The 22,259-nt window shown below is 36.7% G+C and overlaps 1 protein-coding gene across 4 annotated transcripts in view; it reads left to right on the top strand.

Moving 5' to 3' along the window:
• Positions 1–22,259, top strand: part of sts (steroid sulfatase) — a 106,714-nt gene that overhangs the window by 66,278 nt on the left and 18,177 nt on the right. The window contains exon 10 of one of the 4 annotated variants that reach the window (XM_031896684.1): positions 13,581–13,683. The exons of the other annotated variants lie outside the window; for them this stretch is intronic. Within the exon in view, the coding sequence (XP_031752544.1) occupies positions 13,581–13,648 (68 nt within the window). The 3' untranslated portion in view covers positions 13,649–13,683. Of the gene's footprint in view, positions 1–13,580; positions 13,684–22,259 lie in introns of those variants that run through there. 4 annotated transcript variants of the gene reach the window in all.

Below are 22,259 nucleotides of genomic sequence, written 5' to 3'. Positions count from 1 at the left end.
AATAGAATAATAACTGTTGCTTTATCTATGCATTATCTTTATTGAGAATTTGTACATCAGATTGCTGAGACATTATTTTCCTGGGTCTCCAGACTGAAAATTGCCAGCTTGCAAGTAAAAACACTGCTAAAAAGGTCATTGATTGTGGTCGAACTGAAGCCCTTAATGACTTCATCTCTGTATGTCCCCCTTGCCTCCTTCCTACAGGATGTACTGTACTACACATAACCAATTATTTCAGAACCAAAGTTTGATTGCAGGACTATCAGGATAATGAAATTTATCCTAAAGTGCTATCCAAGGCTACTACTGGTTATAGTAAGAGTAGTGTGAAATAAAGGTGGCTAATCTGTGTTATTTGCTAGCACTACATAAATAATGATGATAAAGCCTTAACAACCTAAGGGCAATGATACACATGGTAATCGCTATTCTACGCCCTTTACATATGGTGATATTCATGCAAAAAATACATAAGAAGTCTTCTTTGCGTGATTTCTCTGTGCCATGAAACATGTTACAAGGAGAGATTTGAATTCACAGTGGAATAGAAGGGCATATTGTCAATTGCGGGGAAGGCATTTCCTACAGGCAACCAAGAGACTTATATTTTATTGCCTTTAAGAAACAGAATCTAAGCATTGTTGCAACAATTTTAGTTATATCATGTATTATATGCAGTGCATTCACATTCTAGATGTGTGTATGTGTGTGTATATAGATATAGATCTATATATACTGTATATATATAATATATATAGTAAGCACAAACAAACCGCACTCACAGGTGTTTCGTTTTTTTGCTTTATACAAGTCCTGTGAGTGCGGTTTGTTTGTGCTTACTAATTATGTTATGTTAACCATGCACCCAGGCAGTACCTGGAGTTCTCTGAGTGCATCATTCCTGGGCTTTTAATATATAGATACAGTATAATATATATATATATATATATATAGAGAGAGAGAGAGAGAGAGTAGATATGAAGTGAATAATGTATCACCTGTTTCAAAATGTACAAATATTTAAAGGAGAACTATACCCCCGGGCTATAAAAGCCCCCTTAACTAGCACTGCCTTGACCCCCCTAACCTCTCCCTTATCGCATAGTTTCTAACTTTAACAACTGTCCCTGGCCGACATCTTCTTTGCAACTAAACACACTTCGGGTCTCACCACCAACACGGACCTGCAGATTTCCTGCTACCTCCAACTGCGCATGTGCAAGCAGGGTTCGTATTGGCGCAGAGACGCGAAGACTGTTTAGTTGCAAAGAAGATGACAGCCAGGTACGCAGCTGTGCTACTTTGCTGTTTTAGCTTGGGGTTAGCGATAGGGACAGTTGTTAAAGTTAGAAACTATGCGATAAGGGAGAGGTAAGGGGTGGGTCAAGGCAGTGATAGTTAATGAGGCTTTTATAGCCTGGGGGAATAGTCGTCTTTTAAAGTCACAAAAGGAGTTCCATAACCATATGACTAATGATAGGCGAAATTTTTCAGCAGGCATGGATTTGCAGTGAAACCACATTTTGTCATTGGCAAAAAAGTAAAAAAAAAGTTGCCCACGTGAAAAGGTCATGCAGTACTCGTGTTTCGTTTTTTGCCGGCGCAAAATGGGACAGATTCACTCATCACTACATACAGGGCTGTGGAGTCGGTAGATAAATTCTCCGACTCCTCAGTTTCTGATACGTCCGACTTCGACTCCGACTCCTCTGTTTTTAATATGCTAATGTATTTTATACATTCATACAATCAATGAAAAGCATGCTTCATGGTCACTCAACGTGTTCGTTTATGCACTGCGTGCATTGGGCTTTATTCTTATAGCAGAGAAGTAATTAATTATGACTGTTTGTGAATTGGGACATTTAAACTTGCTTTATTTTTAAAAGCCATCTAAAAGCTGTTATGATCATGTAGAAGTCAAAGGCAGCTGTCTATTCTCAATCTTTCTTTGCTTTTTGGTTTGTGCCTTATACTTGACCCCACCAAAGATTTAATTAATCTTTATTGAAGGCAAAACAATCCTATTGGATTTATTTAATGTTTATTTTTTTTTCAACAGATGTAAAGTTATGGAGATCCAAATTATAGAGAAGATCCCTTATTTGGAAAACCATGCATTCTGGATAAGAGGTCCCATACCTTTATATGGGAAACATTATACATTAACCCTTCAGGGCTATCTGAAGCAATGATTAAGCATTTTGCCTCAAATCTTCCCTTATTTAACCCTCAGACTGCCCTCTTCCACTGTACTGGAATGCTGTTGGAGCACCATCTCTGCAGTCTGGGAACCATTTTAGGTACCATCTTGCTTGGGTATTGCCCCTGCGCATACTAATCTACAAAATATCATGAGATACCTAGGGGCTCATTAACTAACCATTGATTTTAAACTTTAAACTCGATTTGGATTTTTTTTTAAAAGTCGCAGAGAAAAAAACGCTCCCAGATTTACTATGTGTCAAAACAGATAAAAATCTGAATTCTGACAATTCACCAGATTAAACTTGCCAACTTCATGTAGAAGTCAATGGAAAGGTCCCTCCCCTTTCCTTGAAGTTCTTTTTTTGTCTCAAAACTTTAGAGATTTTGCTTGGTTTTGTCCCAAGACTTTTTTTCTTGCTACAAAAATCCTGATGTTATCAAATTTTCATACAACTTTTCTCATGACAACTTTTTCTTGCCGCTTTTTTTAATAAATATAAGACATTCAGGGAAACAGATTTAGTCAAATTAAAAAAAAAGAGAGAAGAGAAATTATGGTGTATGTGCTACACATATTACAATATTCTTCAAAATTCTTTATATATATGTTGCTCTTTCTACAAACAGCTCTTGCAGCTGTTGATTTACACCCCTTGGTATAATGTTTAGTTCAGTTGTAGGGTAAGTCTTTCTGCCCCTATTGTGTGCATAATATACATTGGACTTCTGGAAGCCAATTCTGAATCTAGTTGGTTTGAGAATAGAATTGCTTGTTGGAGCTTCTTGGACTCAATTTTCTCTACTAACTCCGCTATATTTTTATTATATTTGCTTTTATCTAGAAAGTCATGATTACAAAGTATTTGTCAGGTGTTAGAATCCATATCTTACTATGATTTAAAATATATTTTCCAAAATATTTCAATTTACAGCAGTTTCTAGTTTATTTGTCTGCACAGTAAATATAATGCACGCTTCATTGAGCCCTAAACACGCCTTAACTTATCATTAGAATGATTTGTGGGTTCATTTTGTTCTTGTAAAAGAATCTGTTCTTCAAGAATGCAGTACAGAATTTCATATTCACAAATGTAGTGTCTGAGTTATCCATCCTCTCATATCTCCATGAAGTTTAACAAGAGAACCATAATTAAAAACTCTTCAATATTTACCAAACCTTCTTAGACAAAACCAGAGATGTATTGGAGATATGACTTCTTAAGCATGCAAGTGAGTGAATCTGTTATTTGTATTCACAAAGGCTTGCCTAGCACTTACAGCAGAATCACATTAACTGGCTTTTCCTTTGGTAATCTCATCCAGTATGGATTTTTTTAATCATTTTTTTTTACATTTTGCTTTATCTTGGCAAAAAAAGAAGGGGAGGTCAAGAGACAGAGAGAATAATACAGCAGAAATATAAAGGAGCTAATTAAAAGAGATAAAAGTAGGGACAGGCTTTTTTTTGTTCTGTTGGCAAGAGAAGGCTTTATTACAACAAGGAAAGGGATATAAGGAGAAAAACAAGAAAATTGAATTATAAAAAAATCATGGTTGCTATCGTAAAACGTATTTGATTACCCTCCCCGTGATGTTAAATTGGGAGACCTAAAAAATGGGCTTTCTGTATGGCATATTTAGACACCTTACCTATTAAAACACAAAACTGAAACAGTCCCAATGGTCAAAAAGTATAACAAAAGTATCACAGACTATGGTGGATCACTGTTGTAGTTGTAGAGTGCTATGTTTCCCACCAATGTGGTTATTTAGGGAGTTCAGACAGGACGGAGCAGAAGAATTTAAGTAGTAAAGGACATGACAATATCACCTAGGGTGATTAGTCTCATAAAAAGTTCATTAATTAAGTGGTCAAACTTTTTTAGTTCAAGCCACACTTAAAGGTTTAATATTTGGCCACGGCAGCCAAAGTATTGGCGTATCAGTCATCCATTCATAGTTTCAAGAATATTTAAGGCAACAAATACATTTTCACCCTAGTGTTCAACCCAACTGACTTTCATACTGGGCTTGCAGTTGCACCCAGGAGAACAAATGGGCATTTTCTCAAATTCTCACCATAACTGGTCTTCAGGCTGAGCTCCCCTGTCTGTATTCCAAGCCCCCTCGTGAGGGCCAGCTACACAGTTTGGGAACTACAGCCTAGTTGGTAACAATTTATCATGCCCAATGCATAATCAATAAAAATACAACAGGGCTGAATAACACTAAAGGAAGGCATTTACTAACGTTAATAATTTCTTTTCACAATTCATATTTTTTTATGTAAAAATTAGATTTTTTTTATTGGAAAAAACTGCTTATTTGCCAGTCATCAAAACTGCAACAAATCTGAAAGTAAAAATACGCCTATCTAAAAGCTGTCAAGGGCATGTAGAAGCCAATGGCTTATCTTTGCTTCATGTTTTTAGAGGGTGTATTTTTAACATTCAGTCCAATTTAGAACTTGAAGGTTTTTTGAATTTAAAAAACTAAGAAAAAAAATGTGATTTTCATGGTGACCTAGTTTTTTTGAATATATGCTAATGGTTAAAAAAAAATCATGAAAAACCCTCCACGGTTTATTTTAATTTTTTTTTTTCCACCTTTTAGGTTTTAAAATAAAAATGTAATTCAAATCTTAATATAATCTGCCTCTAGGCATGTTTGTTTCAGAGCCTGGTAACGTCTCCTTCTAAAGCTCCTTAGCCAATTGCTTAATTCTCCAATATTTTCAGGGCCTTGCTAGTTTATAGTTATTTTATGCATTTTAAAGGTATCCTGAGAATTTTAAAAGCAGAAATAAATAAGACTAAACAAGAAAAAAGCTTGGTGAACCGAAGCTCTGTACGGTCTGTAGGAATACCTTTTAGTATATAACATATCTGTAGAAATAATTGTTTGTTGTTTAAACATTTGCTCTAGTATAATACCCTTAATTCTTTAATATACATTCTATTTGTAGCATTAAGTAAACAAATCTGTTTGTATGGATTGTTTGTAAATATCACTGGAAGGCCTGCTTCTGCTCTGGTGTATCATAGTTTAATTAACTTGTCAATGACTCCATTCTTCTAGCTTAATACAGAGATTTGTTAGTGACGGCTGAACATATTGGTTGCAACATTTCCATTTTAGCAGCTCGAAGCCTGCTTGGAAATACAGTGCATGCCCCTCTGCTGTAATATACTGTATGTGACATGGAAGCGAATATGTTAGCGGGTCATAGTGGGGTGCATGGTTTGCTACACTACACAGTGAAAATATGCATGGATACATCACTGGGAATATAGATGGGTGTAAAACGTTATAATAAAATAATTTTGATACCAGGAGAAATAGATGTGTGTGTAAAGGATTTCTGTTCTGTGCAGGCTCTCCATTATTTTGTATTTTATATGCAAACATTAAAAGCGCACTTTAAACACTTCATTTGCTTTTGTACCTGGAAATGGATGGAAGGCAGCTCTTTTGAGCATGACAAAAGTTGGTAACAGGTAACCCATACCACTCAATTCACTCATTAAATTAATTTAAGCCTGTTCATTGGGATCCCTAAAACAAAGAAAACTCACATTGCGACTCTATAGGACCTTGCTAAATTCAATCCCCTCTCTTTTTGTTAGAGCATAGGTGCTAGGTGGATGCAACTGCTTCCAGCTCTTAATGATTCTAGCTCTTGAAAAATTTGTGAAATTGCGAAAATTCACAAAAATTCATTGATGTCAAAGACCAGTTTTTCTCTGTGTTTTTATTGTGGTTACTTTTTCCATGCAAAATGCATTGGAGTCTATAGGACTTTTTCCACATCAACTTTTTCTGGGCAGAATACATTTGACTCTTGTCATCTTTTTTATGGAAAAGCATTCATCAATTTCATTAAATATTCGCCAATAGTGAAATGCAGAATCCATACCTGACAAAAATTTGGATCATCAATTAGAAGCAATAGGAAAAGGCAATAGATTGTTTGTATGAGAATTTAATATTCAGGTTGTTAAAGTATGCATTAAACAATCGGAGTGATTCAATTTAAGTTTTTCCGCCAGATTTACATTACTCCATTGGGTAGTCGACCCAAGGCTGACTTCCCTAGGTGTCAGGATTTGGAAGCCTAATTTCTCCGCCTGGCATGTCCACCACTAGTCTACTGGAAAAAAGTAGCTCAATACAAGGAGGATAACTTGACCATCCCAATGCCAAAATATGCCTACTGATAGTAGCATTTTCCGCTGAATTAAGCTCTGTCTCTCTATGCCTCTCTATTACTGTACTATGCCAAGAGACTATTTGCTATGAATAGAATGGGAACCACATGTCCCACAGTTGCACAGGAGGTTAGTTAAGTAAATAAATAAATTTCCGGCTCACTTCCAAAGCTCAGAGATTCCTAGCTAAATTTGATAAGATATGGTCCCCACAGTTAGATATTAACACCTATAAAAGAGATGATATCTATCTAAATGATATGAAATTTTTATTCTGCATGTGAGCCTGAACTGGTTGAGCGCTTATGATGTCAGTTGTGTTTGATATATCTTCTTGTCACCCTATCTGTACCATATGCCATACAAGTACTGTCCTTAATATGCTTTTTGTTTATTCCTTTTTATGCTTTTTCTTCATCATATAATCTAAAACTGCATAAAATTAAACCTTAAAAAATTAGTTTAACTCTAACTACTACCTTGCCTATACAGGTGTGGTTTAGTAGAGTATTGCCACATGTACATGTCCTGTTTGTAACCTGTATGAACTGCAAGTTGGATGTCAAGTACACTTAGATTGTGGTCAGTGGCATAACTCAAGGGGAAGCAGACCCTGCGGCCATGGAACAGTCCAGTCTGGGTCTGCTTCCTTTTTGGGGGCCTGTGGGTGACCCGCAACACACATGAAATTTTGGGTGCCATGGGGGGTGACCCACAATTTTTTTCACATTGCGGGTAACCCCTAATTTCTAGGGTGGAGGCCCAGTTAAACAATATTTTGGGGTAACCAGGGCCCAAAAGTTATGCCACTAATGCTGGTACTAAAGCCAAACTTAAATATTGAATTAAGAAACCAGAGTTTGTAAACAAGAACATACTTGCTCTAACGCTTGCAACGTATTCCCAAAATAGTCTTGCTAACCTTTAAATGTCTTTATATAGAACATAAAAGTCTTTCAGACTTGAATTCCAAACCTGAACACCATTGTTATTAGGAAAATGCAATATCGAAACATGAGCAATAGCAGAAAGCATTCCAATTACAGCGACCCAAGAGTTAACAACCCTGAAATTGAAACACGTTTCATTTGCTAGATTGCACTAAGGCATTACTTTTCGTAAGGTTTATTAGGGCTGCAAATGATAGCTTTAATTCAATATTGACTTTTGCCAGCACCCAGCATACCTGCGCTGTATTTTATATATTAGCGCTTTCACTGTGCAGACAAAACATATTTGACATTTAAGGTGCACGGCTTGATCTTCTTAGAGTCTCAATTGTAGGTTTCTATTAGAGATGCAGGCCTTTTTCAGATGCAGACTGAAGCTGTGCAATGAAGTAATTGCTATTGTAATGGAATATTTATAAGCAGATAAGTGCTGATAAAGCTTCAGGGATAATTTATATTTAAGATAATATACAAAATATATATTTATACTTTACATATGCAATCCCCCCAAGTTGTTTTACAGCCATTAAAACTAGAATCTGCCCAATAAAGCCTAAACAACACTCTGTGTAAGGATATAAGGAGCGTTTTCCCTTAGCTACAGCCATTGTTAAGCTTTGAGACAAGGACCATCTCATTATACAAATGGCTTATCAGTGTACTGGTTATTTAACTAGCTTCTCCTCTGCCCAGCAGAACCAGGAAGTGCTAAAGAGGAAGTGGTTTCATTTTCTTGTTTAATGCAGGAAATAGCAAATTCCATTGATATTTCATAATCAAAAGAATAGGCAAGATGTGTGTTTAGCAAAAGACCCATTCATGCTGGAGGTAAACTACATTTTAAAATCTCTCTTTGCGCTGTAATGGGACATTTTAGTTTCTGATTCACCCAGGTTATGACTAGTGATGAGCGAATCTGTTCCGTTTCGCGGCGAAAAATTGGCGAAATGGCGAAAATGTTGTGCGACAAAAAAAATTGTCGCCCGCAGCTATTATTTTGTTGTGCGGCTATTGTTTTGTCGCCCGCGGCTATTTTGTCGCGCGGCTATTGTTTCGTCGCCCCCGCGGCTATTATTTTGTCGCATGGCTATTGTTTCATCGCCCGCGGCTATTGTTTTGTCGCGCACCTATTATTTTGTCGCCCGCGGCTATTATTTTGTTGCGCGGCTATTGTTTTGTCGCCCGCGGCTAGCATTTTGTCGCGTGGCTATTATTTTGTCGCCCGCGACTATTCTTTTTTTATGCCGGTGACAATTTTTGGACGTGCGCCGAATTTTTCCGCTGCGAAATTTTTCATCCGTTTCGCGAAACGATCCGCCAATGGCGAAACATGGAAATTCGCTGCGAATCCATGCCTGGCGAAACTTTTCGCCCATCACTAGTTATGACCATTAATGCCCAGCTACATATTTAATACACATTAGATTCATACCTCCAAATGATCCCAATTTAGGAGGACACTTCTGAATTTCATATCCCAAAAGGGTCAAGACTTGCTTGCATGTTTAATTTTACGTATTTTCAAGATTCAAGATTCAAGATTCAAAAAACTTTATTAATCCCAAAGGGAAATTGTTTATGCTTGGTTACAGGTGCTCCCAATTACCAAAGATATATAAATTTAAACAAACCCTTCCAAAAACATATTACACAGATAATAAAGGTATGCAAATTCAACCCTGGCCTACATAAGGATGGATAGGGAGTATGGTTCTTTACACTAAACAATGCTAATATAAAAAGGATAAAATGCAAATGTCTTTGGCTCCATGCAGCTACCTTGCTTGGTTATTAAGTTTGTATCTCCTCATTACTTTGATTTTTCCAATCATATTCTCACTTGGTTTATGCATCTTTTCTTTTCTCATCATTCCCTGGTTTGGACAGCTTCACTTCTACACTTCCTAGTCTGTATTCTCTCTGCCTCTACAACCTTTCAGTACAGAATTTTTTTGTATTTACCAGCTGTTTATGAATACAGAGACTACACTGTAGAGTCTTCTTACCCTGGTGGCTTACCAGTCTATTTCAGCTGAGTTACCTAATCTGTGTAACTAGAGCAGAAACATGTTAGTTCTCCCATAACACAAATAGATAAGTAATAGTCACTTACCTTCTGTGGTCTCACTGGCTCTATCTGTTTGTGTTTCATGATCTTGTCCTTTTGCAGAGAATAAAGACTTACTTAGGGCAGTGCCACATGGGAGATTAGTCACCAGCGATAAATCTTCACTATTGCGGGCGACTAATCTCCCTTACATGCCATTCCATATGCATCACTTTGGTTTTCCGAAGTCGGACAAAGTTTCCTTGTGAGGCAACTTCAGCCAACCGAATCGATGCATACACCATCCCACTGGCAATTTATATTCTTGCCAGTGGGATGGCATGTCAGGTAGATTAATCACCCGCAATAGTGAAGATTTACTCTATTTTGAGCGCTTATCTATAAACGATGTGCGATGGCACAAGTTAAGATTAGTCACTCACAATAAGTCTACTCTACTGCAAGCGACTAAACTCCTGCAAATGCTTTTCCACCAGCAACATTGAGCATTGCTCGAAGTTGCTTCACAATGCTAGAGATTAGTCGCCCCTGGCAAAGCAAATTTATCATATGCAACTAATCTCAACTTGTGCCATAGCCCTTACCTGATGTAAAGAGACCCGATTTTTAGATACCAGCTTAGTCAGTTACTTTTTTTAAAGTGATGTTTTCCTAACCTGACCCTGATACATTTGCAAACTGTTTCTCAATTTTCGTTTGCACATATAAACACTTTCCTTAAGGGTGCTTGCATCAAAATGTAGTCCTTGCACTTCCATATAGTTGCACTCTTCACGGCTCAGTCATTTCTGTCTTCTGTTCCAAATTGAATGCTGCTGCACCTATTGATACACCCCAGAGCTACCGCCACCTCCTGTCCAGGTAATAGCTCCAGGGCTCCCTTCATACCTCTCGTCAATAGGCACTTGTGTCTAAAGAACTGGATGCAGATGTCACTTGCATGGTGAACATGAAAAATTATGGCAGGCAGACTTCTGCACAATTGTAGTATGTGTCTAAAGCATCTCCCCTTTGCAACCACAATGACCTTAGAATTCTTGGGAAAACGCAGCTTGCATGTCTAAAATATGTGTAAGCTAGGGGTGTCTACGAGGACACCTACATACCACCTCCAGCCTGCTTCTCATGAATCCAGAGTTGCCATATGCAGTCAACATTATATATCCATTATTCTGGAGCCCAAACTTGCAACAAAAGGTGCTGTTGGTGCTTGTTTTTTTGCCTGCCATGTGATTTTTATATTAAATCAGATTAAGCCAGTAGAACTTTACAGGGGTCATTGTGTGCATGTGAAGTTTAGATGCCGTACCTTCAGAAACTCAGTGTCAAAATTATGTGCACTCTAAATGCTTAAGGCTGAAATTGATGCAGGTTGCTGTGGAAATTCTGAAGCCGCCTCCACCACCTTTAAAGCACTTGCGGAAAATTTGTATCAGGAGGCGGAACAATTTCAGTGGCACTGAACTCAACTATGTGGTGCAAGGAGTAGCTTTGTGCACAATTACCTTTTGGATTTTTTGAAAACGTTGCTCAATTGCAATTGCATTTGCGGTAAATAAATGACACCTTCAATCTTTTCCATATTAAACTTTAATACTATGGGACAGATTTATCAAATTACGAGTTCGAATCCCGAAATGGGAAAAATTCGGATAAAATACGATAATTTCTAATGATTGGAAATGTCACGAAAATGCTTGCAAAAAATCGTAATAGTCACGATAATATTGTAATGGCGATCCGAAAGTCACAAAATTTTCATATCCGAACGATCGTTAACGGCGGAAAAACCTTTCTGACTTTGATCCTTCTGTGCATGATTTTGGAAGCCTCCCATAGGACTCAATGGCTCTCTGCAGTTCCAACTTGGCCCAAGGAAAGTCATTTCAAATTGTTGCAAAGTACAAAAAAGTCTCAAAAAATACAAACAATATTAAAAAAAATGAGTCTTTTGTATTTGGAAACAATTGTACTTTGATGAATGTGCCCCTGTGTGTTTTTATTTTTTTTATTTTTATTTAGACGAAGCTGGGTTTTACATATGAGCTTGTATATGCAATATATATATTTTTATTTTAACATATTTATAATATAAAAAGATTGCTACATCAGAACTGCATTGATCCTGAGCAGCCCTAGCAATGCTTAGTAGTTCAGTCAGCAAAAGAGCAAAACACTATATAGTATATAAACAGAACAATGGCTATTATTATGTATCACAACAAGACTCATAGAGCCTCTCAAAATAAATTTACTCCTAAAGAAGAAGCAAGGCAACATTTACTGCTTATCTCAAGTCACAATCAATAAGGAAAACAAGTATTTCCAGAGCTGAGGTGGCATTTCTCTTCTCTGTATTTTTGTTTTGCTGAAATATTATAAAGTAGGTTAAAATGCTTTCACTTCTAAAAAAAACTGCAAATAACGTATTTTCTCTTTCATCTGCAGCTTATATATATCTGTGGCTGCTGCTGTGTTAGTTTATTTAGTTGCGTAGTGTGAATTGATGATAATGTATCACTGTGTTTGATTTGGATAAGATTTTGGGTGTTGATATGTTATCATATAGCTAATATTTTCCTAAATAACTTATTGGGGGGTGATAAAACAACAGCATATCAGTGTTCAAAGGTGGATACTAATTGTTTCTTATTTTTAGAGATGATGCAGAGTCGAGGGGTTTACAAAAGTACAGGGCAAGGAGCAAACCAGAAAGTTTACATATTTTTTCTTGAGTTACCATTTAGTGATGGGCATTGTGCTCCCTCAGAGATCACATGACAGGAAATAATGCCGCTCTAACTGTAACAGGAAGAAGTGTGGGAGTAAAATACAGAACTTTGTCCATTAATTGGCTGATGTGGCCTAGCATGTATGTGTGCCCTTGGTTTGTTTGTGTGCACCGTGAACCCTATGATCCCAGGAGGCGGCCCTTAGTATTGGCAATTAGTCATATACTACTAGAAAAGTATATTTTTATCAGAAAGTGATGATTATTTGTTATTTAATCAGTAACTCCCCAAAAAATATAAATGTATGTATTTGCATTGACATTCAAGTTATTTCTCTCCAAAACTTTTACAATGCAGACATATGGACAATATATGTAAATACATGTTGGATATCTATTAGTACTTTCTGTCAACTTAAATAGTTTAAGTTAAGAGTTTTATTCTCTCAAGTTGTCACCTGTTGTGAACGCCAGTCTGCCCAGTCCTGCGCTTAAGGGCAAATGCCCATACCTAGTGCACTCTTACCTTCCAGTTTGTGCCTGTATGTTACCCAATCACTTAGATTGTAAGCTCTACGGGGCAGGGACCTCCTTCCTACTGTGTCTCATACCACATGGCACTTATATATACAGTATATATATACATATATGTATTTATTGTATTTATTTATTATATCACTCGCCCTCCCTGTGTGTAATTTTGTATTCTGTAAGACTGTACAGCGCTGCATACCCTTGTGGCGCTTTATAAATAAAGTTATACATACATAAATACATACATTTACAGTGCATCATGGGCCTGGAAAGGTATAATTTAAATAACAGGGTCATCCAGCTGCCACTGTGAGACTTGGAAGTTTTTAAATGCTAAGGTTGGTTTGGCTCAATAGCACCTAAAAGAGATGACTACCTTGTGGCACTGCTGTCCATATATAATATATATATATATATAAGACCTTATTGTATTTCAAAAAGACTTAAATAACAGCAAGAATAACACTTTGGGAAGATGGATTAACTGTTCCATGCTTCATATAAAAACATCCTTTATCTATGACGTGGGGATAAAGTGGTTATTTTCCCCTTTCTATATATCAGCATATCTAATTTAATGTATGTGTTTTCATAAATTCTTTCTATGTCCAGTTTTATCATTTATAGACACTGCTGTTGAAGTGCAGCTATGAACATTTATTACTTAGGAATGCACTGTTCCCTGTTGGCTTATATGCACTGTTCATTAAGCACCTGATAAAGGATCTTTGGATCCAAAACATGTTGTTCACTGTACAATGAATAAAATGAGATGAGAATATGATTTGGTTTTCCAGAGTGAATTTATGTTTTGGACTTATAAATGTTGTATGCCCATTCGTCAGACCACCCAGCTGATCATTCTATCTCTTCATCAGGACACTCTGCAGATCACCCTATCCACACTGCTGTCAACCACCTCCTAGTACTGACCTTTGGATTTTAACATTTTTAAAAGGGATCTATCGTAAAAATGAATATTTTATATAAGTTTCATCTGACTGGAATAAAAAACTTTATAAATTAAATCAATTAAAAATGTCTTTACTGTTTCTGAAATAACCAAGTTATAAAGTTACATAGGGTTGAAAAAAGACCATCAAGTTCAATCCTTCCAAGTAAACCTAGCACAAACAAAAACCTGACTATCTATATACTCACATTCATAAACCCTATATACCAACATCAATACTAACTGTAGATATTAGTATCACAATAGCCTTGGATACTATGCTCATCCAGGCCCCACTTATAGGCATTAAAGGAACAGTAACACCAAAAAATGAAAGTGTATAAAAGTAACTAAAATATAATGTGCTGCTGCCCTGCACTGGTAAAAGTTGTGTGTTTACTTCAGAAAGTCTACTATAATTTATATAAATAAGCTGCTATGTAGCCATGGAGGCAGCCATTCAAAGGAGAAAAGGCACAGGCACATAGCAGATAACAGATAAAACACTATTGTATTCTACAGAACTTATCTGTTATCTGCTATGTAACCTGTGCCTTTTCTCCTTTTTTCCAGCTTGAATGGCTGCCCCCGTGGCTACACAGCAGCTTATTATATAAATTATAGTAGTGTTACTGTAGCAAACACACCAGTTTTACCAGTGCAGGGCAACAGTGCATTATATTTTTATTACTTTAAAGCTATTTCATTTTTTGGTGTTACTGTTCCTTTAACAGAATCTGCCATTACAACATCACTAGGAAGGGCATTCCCCAGCCTCACTGCCCTCACCGTGACAAACCACCTACACTGCTTCGTATGGAAGCTCCGTTCCTCTAATCTAAAGGGGGGGCCTCTGGTGTGCTGATCATTTTTATGGTAAAGATAAAACATCCCCCATCTGCCTATAATCCCCTCTAATGTACTTGTACAGAGTAATCATGTCCCCTCGCAAGCGCAAATTTTCCAGAGAAAAAAACCCCAACCGTGACAGCCTAACCTCATAGTTTAAATCTTCCATCCCCTTTACCAGTTTAGTTGCAGTCTCTGCACTCTCTCCAGCTCATTAATATCCTTCTTAAGGACTGGAGCCCAAAACTGCACCACATACTCAAGGTGAGGCCTTACCAGGGACCTATAAAGAGGCAAAATTATGTTCTCATCCCTTGAGTCAATGCCCTTTTTTATACAGACAGCCTTTATTTGCTGTAGTAGCCACAGAATGACACTGTCTTAAATTAGGCAACGTGTTATCTACAAAAATCCCCAGATCCTTCTCAATTAAGGCTACACTATGATTTCGTATATAACTTGTGTTTATATTATTTCTACCTAAGTTCAAAACTTTGCACTTGTCAACCTCATTTTTTTGCATTTTGCTGCCCAGTTTTCCAATTTTGTCAAATCGCTCTGCAAAGCGGCAGCATCCTGCATGGAACTTATAGTTTTGCACAATTTAGTGTCGTCGGCAAAAATAGAAGCAGTACTCTCTATGCCCACCTCCAGGTCATTAATAAACAAGTTAAGAAGCAAAGGACCAAGGGCTGACTCCTGCTGTACTCCACTAATAAGACTGGCCCAATTAGAAAATGTTCAGTTTACTACCTATTTGTAATATATCCTTCAGCCAGATTTCTGTCCAATTATAAGTTACTCTTCACTCTCCCACATCACCATCTGTCTCTCTTCATGCAGTAGGTGAAGACAGGTTTATATGGACACTTATGTCTAATACATCATTTGTGGTGGTTGCATACTTTGTCTAGAAGAAGTATTGGAGCTCATTCATTCAAAGTAACTGGCCCCCCTACAATGATGTATTAAGAAATATAGTATAAAGAAATATAGTATAAAGAAAGAATGCAGAGAGACAATTGATTATATTTCAAAAGTTTCATATTTCCGTGAAACAAAGCTTACATTTTCATTTTCACCATAGTTCCTGTTTACCCTTCTCTGCCATGCTGTAAACTCTTGCTAATACCTGCCCATTAATAACTACCCTTAATAACTACCTGTACAGTCAGCACCAGCTTTTGTCTCATATCTGCTTACTCCTGCTTATGCCTTGTCTCTAATCCAACATTAAGACCAGTGGGCCCCAGTAGTCTGAATTGGCCCCTGCTTCCTAACACTCCCCTCCTCCACTATGCCCGTTTTACTGCAATATTTGTGCATCATTGCATTGTGAGTAGTCCATAGTGGCATCATTGTGTCAGGGCAGTCATGTAATGATGTTATAGAGCCCCAGAACACACCAACTTGTCACTGGTATAAGTATTGGTCTAATGGGTAACTGGACTAGTACCTTTCTTAGCACACTCTATATCAGCAACAATGTGTGCATTGCATATTTACTAGGTTTTGGTTGCTTTCTGGATGTAGTAAAGTTACAAATGTTTAAAATGTTTACTCTGCTAAGTATGTAATAATTACAGTATTATAGTGTAATACAATGTAGTGTAGCACCATATGCATTGGGGTCAATAGGAAGTCTACTCCACGCTTTTTATTGCATCAAATTCATTGATGTTAATGGGCGCTTCATTCTTGGCACAAAAATTGTGTTTATTTAACACAATTAACAAAAATACTTGGATAAATTCTAATAATTCCTGGATAAACAATATGCATAACAAAACTCTTTTTCTCTGTGCAAAAAAACCCCAATTTTTCCCAGCAAAACAAAACTAGATTTGCAAAAATATTCGCTGCTGGTGAAAACACAAATTTCACTCTAAACTCAGACGAAACAATTCTCTCATCCCTAATACCCTCCTTAACACAATTCCTCTTGACAAAAGGTGAAAAATATGTGTCTTCAAGGAAAAGAAATGCATATACCAAAGAGTCTTAACACCTGCTGCCACTGACTTAACTTAGCACTTCTATTCTTAGAAATAAGCGTTTCAGAAATAGGTTAAAATTTGACAACATTACAAAAGCTATTCCACATGAAGCTTTTAAATCTTTCAAGTACGTGAATAATTATGCATTTTTACATTCATGATCACACATCTATAAAACATCTGCTGTATGTCAGGCTGGAGAACAGATGAAACTGCATGTCTAAAATAGAAGATGACTTTCAAATGCAGCAAATTTGCCATTAAGAAGAAAAAGAAATTAATAGAAAATGCATCAGTGTAACAACTAATGGGAAAAAGACAATGGCACAAATGGCAGTACTTCTGAGAAATGTACCGCAGAGCTCCCAATACCTTTTGGAACATTAAGGTTCATAAAATAACATTCCTTTATTCTGTTTAAAGGGACATCCACCCTGAATCCAGTGTTTATATAGAAGGTTTGCATTTTGGGTCTTTTTCATATTTTGATTTTTGCACTTTACCTTTCTAATGGCTTCTTCCAACCTGAAATGTAACATTCCATCTCATTACCAGGCAACACCCTACATTTTTATTATTAGCATTATTTTTTATTGCTTATCCTTTTGTAAAGGCTCTCTTTATGTAAAGGTCAGAGCTACATACTATGTACCAATCTCTATAATCCTATCAATATAAACTTATTAATAGTTATTCAGCAATAACAACAATATGCTCAAAAGGGATAGGAACACCAACTCACTGGGTGCTTCTCACAACTAAAATTGCTTACTCTCTACCCTGGGCTGGCAGCCATGTCACAAACTTCCTTCCTTCTACCAGGAATCTCTTACATTGCCCTTCTGGAAAGTACCCTTGACCAGTGCATTTGTTACAGAAGAAATGCACCAGCCTGTGGTGTTATATTATGGCTCAAGATAGAACTCTTAAAGGCATTTTCTGCTTGAGAAGAGGTTCATGGTAATACTAGGTCATGTGATCATAATATTTGGTTTATGCAAGGCTAATTGTCCCTCTACCTTGGCAAACTTAGCTTAGCCTGATGCAATTTGAACTCTCACTGAGGTACTTGGTAAATAAGAGGGTGAATCAACAGTCGAATTTGATTTCTTTCTCAATTTAAGGTTTTTTTGTGCTTAAAAAACTCGAATTTGAGTTACGTTTCCAGAACTCGAATGTCTGGTATTTATTAAGTGCAAGAAACCCGAAAACTTGAATGTAAAAATTTGCCATATAAAAGCTTGCGAGTTTCTATAGAAGTCAATGGAAGTTGTCATTGGCAAAGTCAAGCCATATTTTAAAACTCCATTTTTTTTGATGTGCCTAAATAATTTTTTTGCTGAAAAATTCACCAGTGGCGAAACGCAGAAATTTAGAGCAAATCCATGTCTGCCAAAAAAAGCGCTCATTACTATTGCTTAGCACTCAAGACATAACTTGCTTAGCACTTAAATTCCTCTTTGACCAGTAAAATTATCCCCTATCCCTTCTGCTCATGCCATGCCCCTCTCTTCGTTTTCACTTTTCTTAATATACATCTTCTCAGCACAACTTACCCTCTATTTCTTTCTTCATATTCCCTCACTTCCCTTTCCCTCCCAGCAGCAGAACAATGGGAAGCTTAGAAGAGGACAGCTCCCTGACACTACTAAAAATGCTCCAATGCCCCACCTCGTGCTAGATATGAGAAAAGCACTCAATTGAAAAACACCCAAAGTCCAGCCATGACTCTGAGTAGAAGAAACAATAGCTTAACTGAAAGCAGTTCTGTTGTGCTGTGCCGGCTCCTTCTGAAAGGTCAGAATCAGGTACAATGGACCTACACACCAATATGACAATTAAAAAAATATATTGGTTTAAGAATTAAATTCCAAATGTTAGAATGAATTATTTGCAATGTACATCGTGTTATTTAGTAATAAAAACTTCACCATAAAAATCATAACAGAATCCCTTTACAATTATCAAAGGTGTTCCAAACAGCCTACAGGTCAAACATAACAGAAAAACAACATCCTCTCCACAAGCCACTTACACAATTTGGACCATTTCTTCACCTTATTGATCTGGCCTGTACAAAAGATGTCATTATAAATGCATATACCATCTGGCTATGGAAAGTATTTAGCACTGCCTCATTGTCTATCCATTTGCTAATGTATCATACAGATACATAATTCAGAATGTTTGTTCACACTGCAATAAATATAATTGCATCAAAGGAATGCTTTAGCCTAAGGGGGTGTTTTAAATATTTCTTATAAGCTCTGAAAAAAAATCATGCACAATGAAAATTAAAAATGCACAATTAGTTTTACATAAACCCATTAGCTCTTTCTTTATGGAGTTATTTTCCTGACTTCTCTCAATATTAAAATAAATTGCCGACCTCTCTGTAGCAAGCCTGAGTTAAAAGCAATTTCACATTTAATGGATTTGATTCATGTTACTGTCATTTATAGAACTCACCTGACTTGTACTACACAAGATGCAAACAGGGGGCAGATTTATTTAGCATTAGTATATTTTTTCCGAGTAGTAACAATGATAAAGGAAAGAATTTCAATACTACCAGGTTTACAAATTGATATTTCTCACATTAAATTGCATAGGGGGTAAGAAACAAAAGGTCCTCTGCACTTACCCATTATCAATATATACAATACATTAAGGGAGTGTTTACAAGCAGTTAGATTTTTATTTTTTGTCTTGAATTTTTTGTTTTTCAAAGTGGCTAAAAATCTGAATCTGACAATTCGTCAGCCCCTAACGCCTCTACAGCGGTGCAGAGTATTCGCACCACTGGAGGGATGGATAGTAAAAGCAAGGAATCTCTTGGGGGGGGTGGCTCACATATTGGCACTCTTTAGTGAATTTTCTCATTTCTTGTCCTTTAATGGTATCATCAACATAGAATAACTCTAAGGGGCTGATTTACTAACCCACGAATCCGACCCGAATTGGAAAAGTTCCGACTTGAAAATGATCGGTATTTTGCGATTTTTTCGTATTTTTTGCGATTTTTTCGGCTTCTTTACGAATTTTTCGTTACCAATACGATTTTTGCGTAAAAACGCGCGTTTTTCGTAGCCTTTACGAAAGTTGCGTAAAATCTTGCGCTTTTTCCGTAGCGTTAAAACTTACGCGAAAAGTTGCGCCTTTTTCGTAGCGTTAAAACTTAAAAGGTGCAAAGTTTCGAGTAAGTTTTAACGCTACGAAAAAAGCGCAACTTTTTGTGCAAGTTTTAACGCTACGAAAAATCGCCAGATTTTACGCAACTTTCGTAATGGCTACGAAAAACTCGCGTTTTTACGCAAAAATCGTATTGGTAACGAAAAATTCGTAAAGACGCCGAAAAAATCGCAAAACATACGAAAAAGTCGCAAAATGTTCGTTTTCAAGTCGGCACTTTTTCAATTCGGGTCGGATTCGTGGGTTAGTAAATGAGCCCCTAAGATTTAGAATTTAGCATGAAAGGAAATAAATGTCAGAAAGTCTTTAGTAGTGATGAGCAAATCTATGCCGTTTCACTGAAAAAATTTTGAATCTTTGAAAAGATTTGCGAAATGGCGAAAATGTCATTCAAAAAATGACGCACACAACATTTTTTTTTGATGCATGGTGAATTTTTACTTGGCGAATTTTGACGCCTAGTTATTTGGCAATAGCGAAACCCGAAAATTTGATGCAATTCCATGTCTGGCAAATTATTACGCCCATCACTAGTCTTTAGATATTGTAGTGCCAGGTGACCTGCCAGTGGTGACAGAACACATATGGGAACAATTTGGCTTCTATGATTGCAAGCAAGTCAAATAAACTCACTTGTTCATGAGTACCTGAACAATAAAATGACATTATATGTAACAAATACATTTCCAAAACATGGTTACATCTTGTCATTAGTAAATTCTGAAACCTTGTGTGCCAGGCCACTTTCAGGCAGCCTACGACCATACTAGGAGACAAGGCTAAAGACATGCTTGTAACACAAATGCCCAAGTCATTTAGGTACTTGTAACCCAGCATTGTAAGAAGAGGTGTAATTAATATTGGGAAATATTGTTATGTAAAATTTGTATAAATAGTGCCATGTCCATTGATCTAATTGGAGTTATTAATGGTTTGGACAATTAAATCACCACAAGAAATCTCTGTTTTGAAACCTTATATTGCTTTATTAACAATATGATTGTTTATATTTTTACTTTATTAGGACTCAAATGTATAGATTCAATTACTGCAGTCAGGGCCATAGACCATAGAGAATCTCTAGAGAAAAGGAAAAATAATTATACATTTCTTTTATTAGTCAGTGGGAACTTTTAGATATACTTAAAACTGCTACAGTATATGTATTTCTTTATGTAATAAACTTAAGGAACCTGAGTTGAAACATTAAATAAAAACTAATTTTGTTTTGGCCCATTAAGACCCGTAAGTGCTGGATTCTGTTATTATAGCACCCATTCCCTGGTCCCCTGCTTGTTTTTCAAGCCATAATACCACATCAAGGTAAACCCCATTAGTTGGTGGTCCTATTTACCTTTGCTCAATTTTTTTCATAGGATGGCATCTCCCTGCATGGTAGCATATTTGAGATGGGTTTTTCCTGACCAAGGTACTGGTCTCATTGGGCTTGATGCACTCCCATGTTAGTACCATTTATAAGGGAGAAGTTGCCAACACCAAAACATTGGTTTCACTGGCTTTCACCTTCCTTCCACGTTCATGGCTTGTAAAAAAGAGTGATTGTCCAGACTAAAACCTATTTTTAAAGGCACAAGTCCACCATTAAGGGGACAGGTGTTGGGGGTGCTACAACCACATGGTAGCTTGGTCATAGTTCCTTCAGAATAACTCTGCTAAAATACAAAATACATAAGGAAGAGGGGCTGTGGAGCACTCCAAGGCTAAATAAAATATAAAAGCAAATACGAAAGTGCAAATGATTTGGCCAAATTAACTACAAGCATACAAAAGAGAGATTTTACTATCTATGCAAGTGTGTGTATTTTCAACAACAGTCACAAAGTTTTGATCATAAATTTATGTAGGTATATATATATATATATATATATATATTGGCTGTTCTTTCCTTTTTACTTGCTTTATAGTAGAATATTCCTTCCTCAGCTCACCTTTTTCACCTATTTTTGTTCCATAATTTTCACCATATATAAACATAGAGTTTTTCTGTATCTTAGAAAGGAAACTTAGAAAACTTAGAAAATACACCACCTGCTTAATTCATAGTAAAAAAAAAATCAAAAAGAATGGCCCAGATAGACTATCCCTTTAAAGCATAATAAAATGTGCAACACATATAATTTGTTTACTGATTTCCTTAAAAATGACTTTCAAAATCTCCTACCTCACACTGTACAAGGTTACATGTAATGGTTTCAGTTCAAGAGCTAGTAGCAAACACAGAAAGGGCAGGAGAGAGAAGTCGACTGGTGTGGCACGCGTTTCACATCCGGCACATGCACTTGTCAGCAGAAACTCCAGGTACAGCCCACTCCATTGCACCACATTACTAACTATGTCACATTACAGACCTGGCTGCATATCTGGAGTGACAGTTACTCCATGATAAATGACCCCCATTATGGCTAGGAATTATACCTTAAATTACTACTTATTATTGGGACCAAAACATGCTGGACAACTTCACATAACGATGCCAAGAAGAGTAATGTAAGGCAGCTATTAAGCAGACATAGCTAGTGTGATTGATGCAAACAATGAGACCATTC

The sequence above is a fragment of the Xenopus tropicalis genome, chromosome 2 (genome assembly GCF_000004195.4).
Source record: "Xenopus tropicalis strain Nigerian chromosome 2, UCB_Xtro_10.0, whole genome shotgun sequence".
NCBI lineage: Eukaryota > Metazoa > Chordata > Amphibia > Anura > Pipidae > Xenopus > Xenopus tropicalis.
Note: the sequence above shows the minus strand (reverse complement) of the source record. Positions and strands in the feature narration are given on the sequence as shown.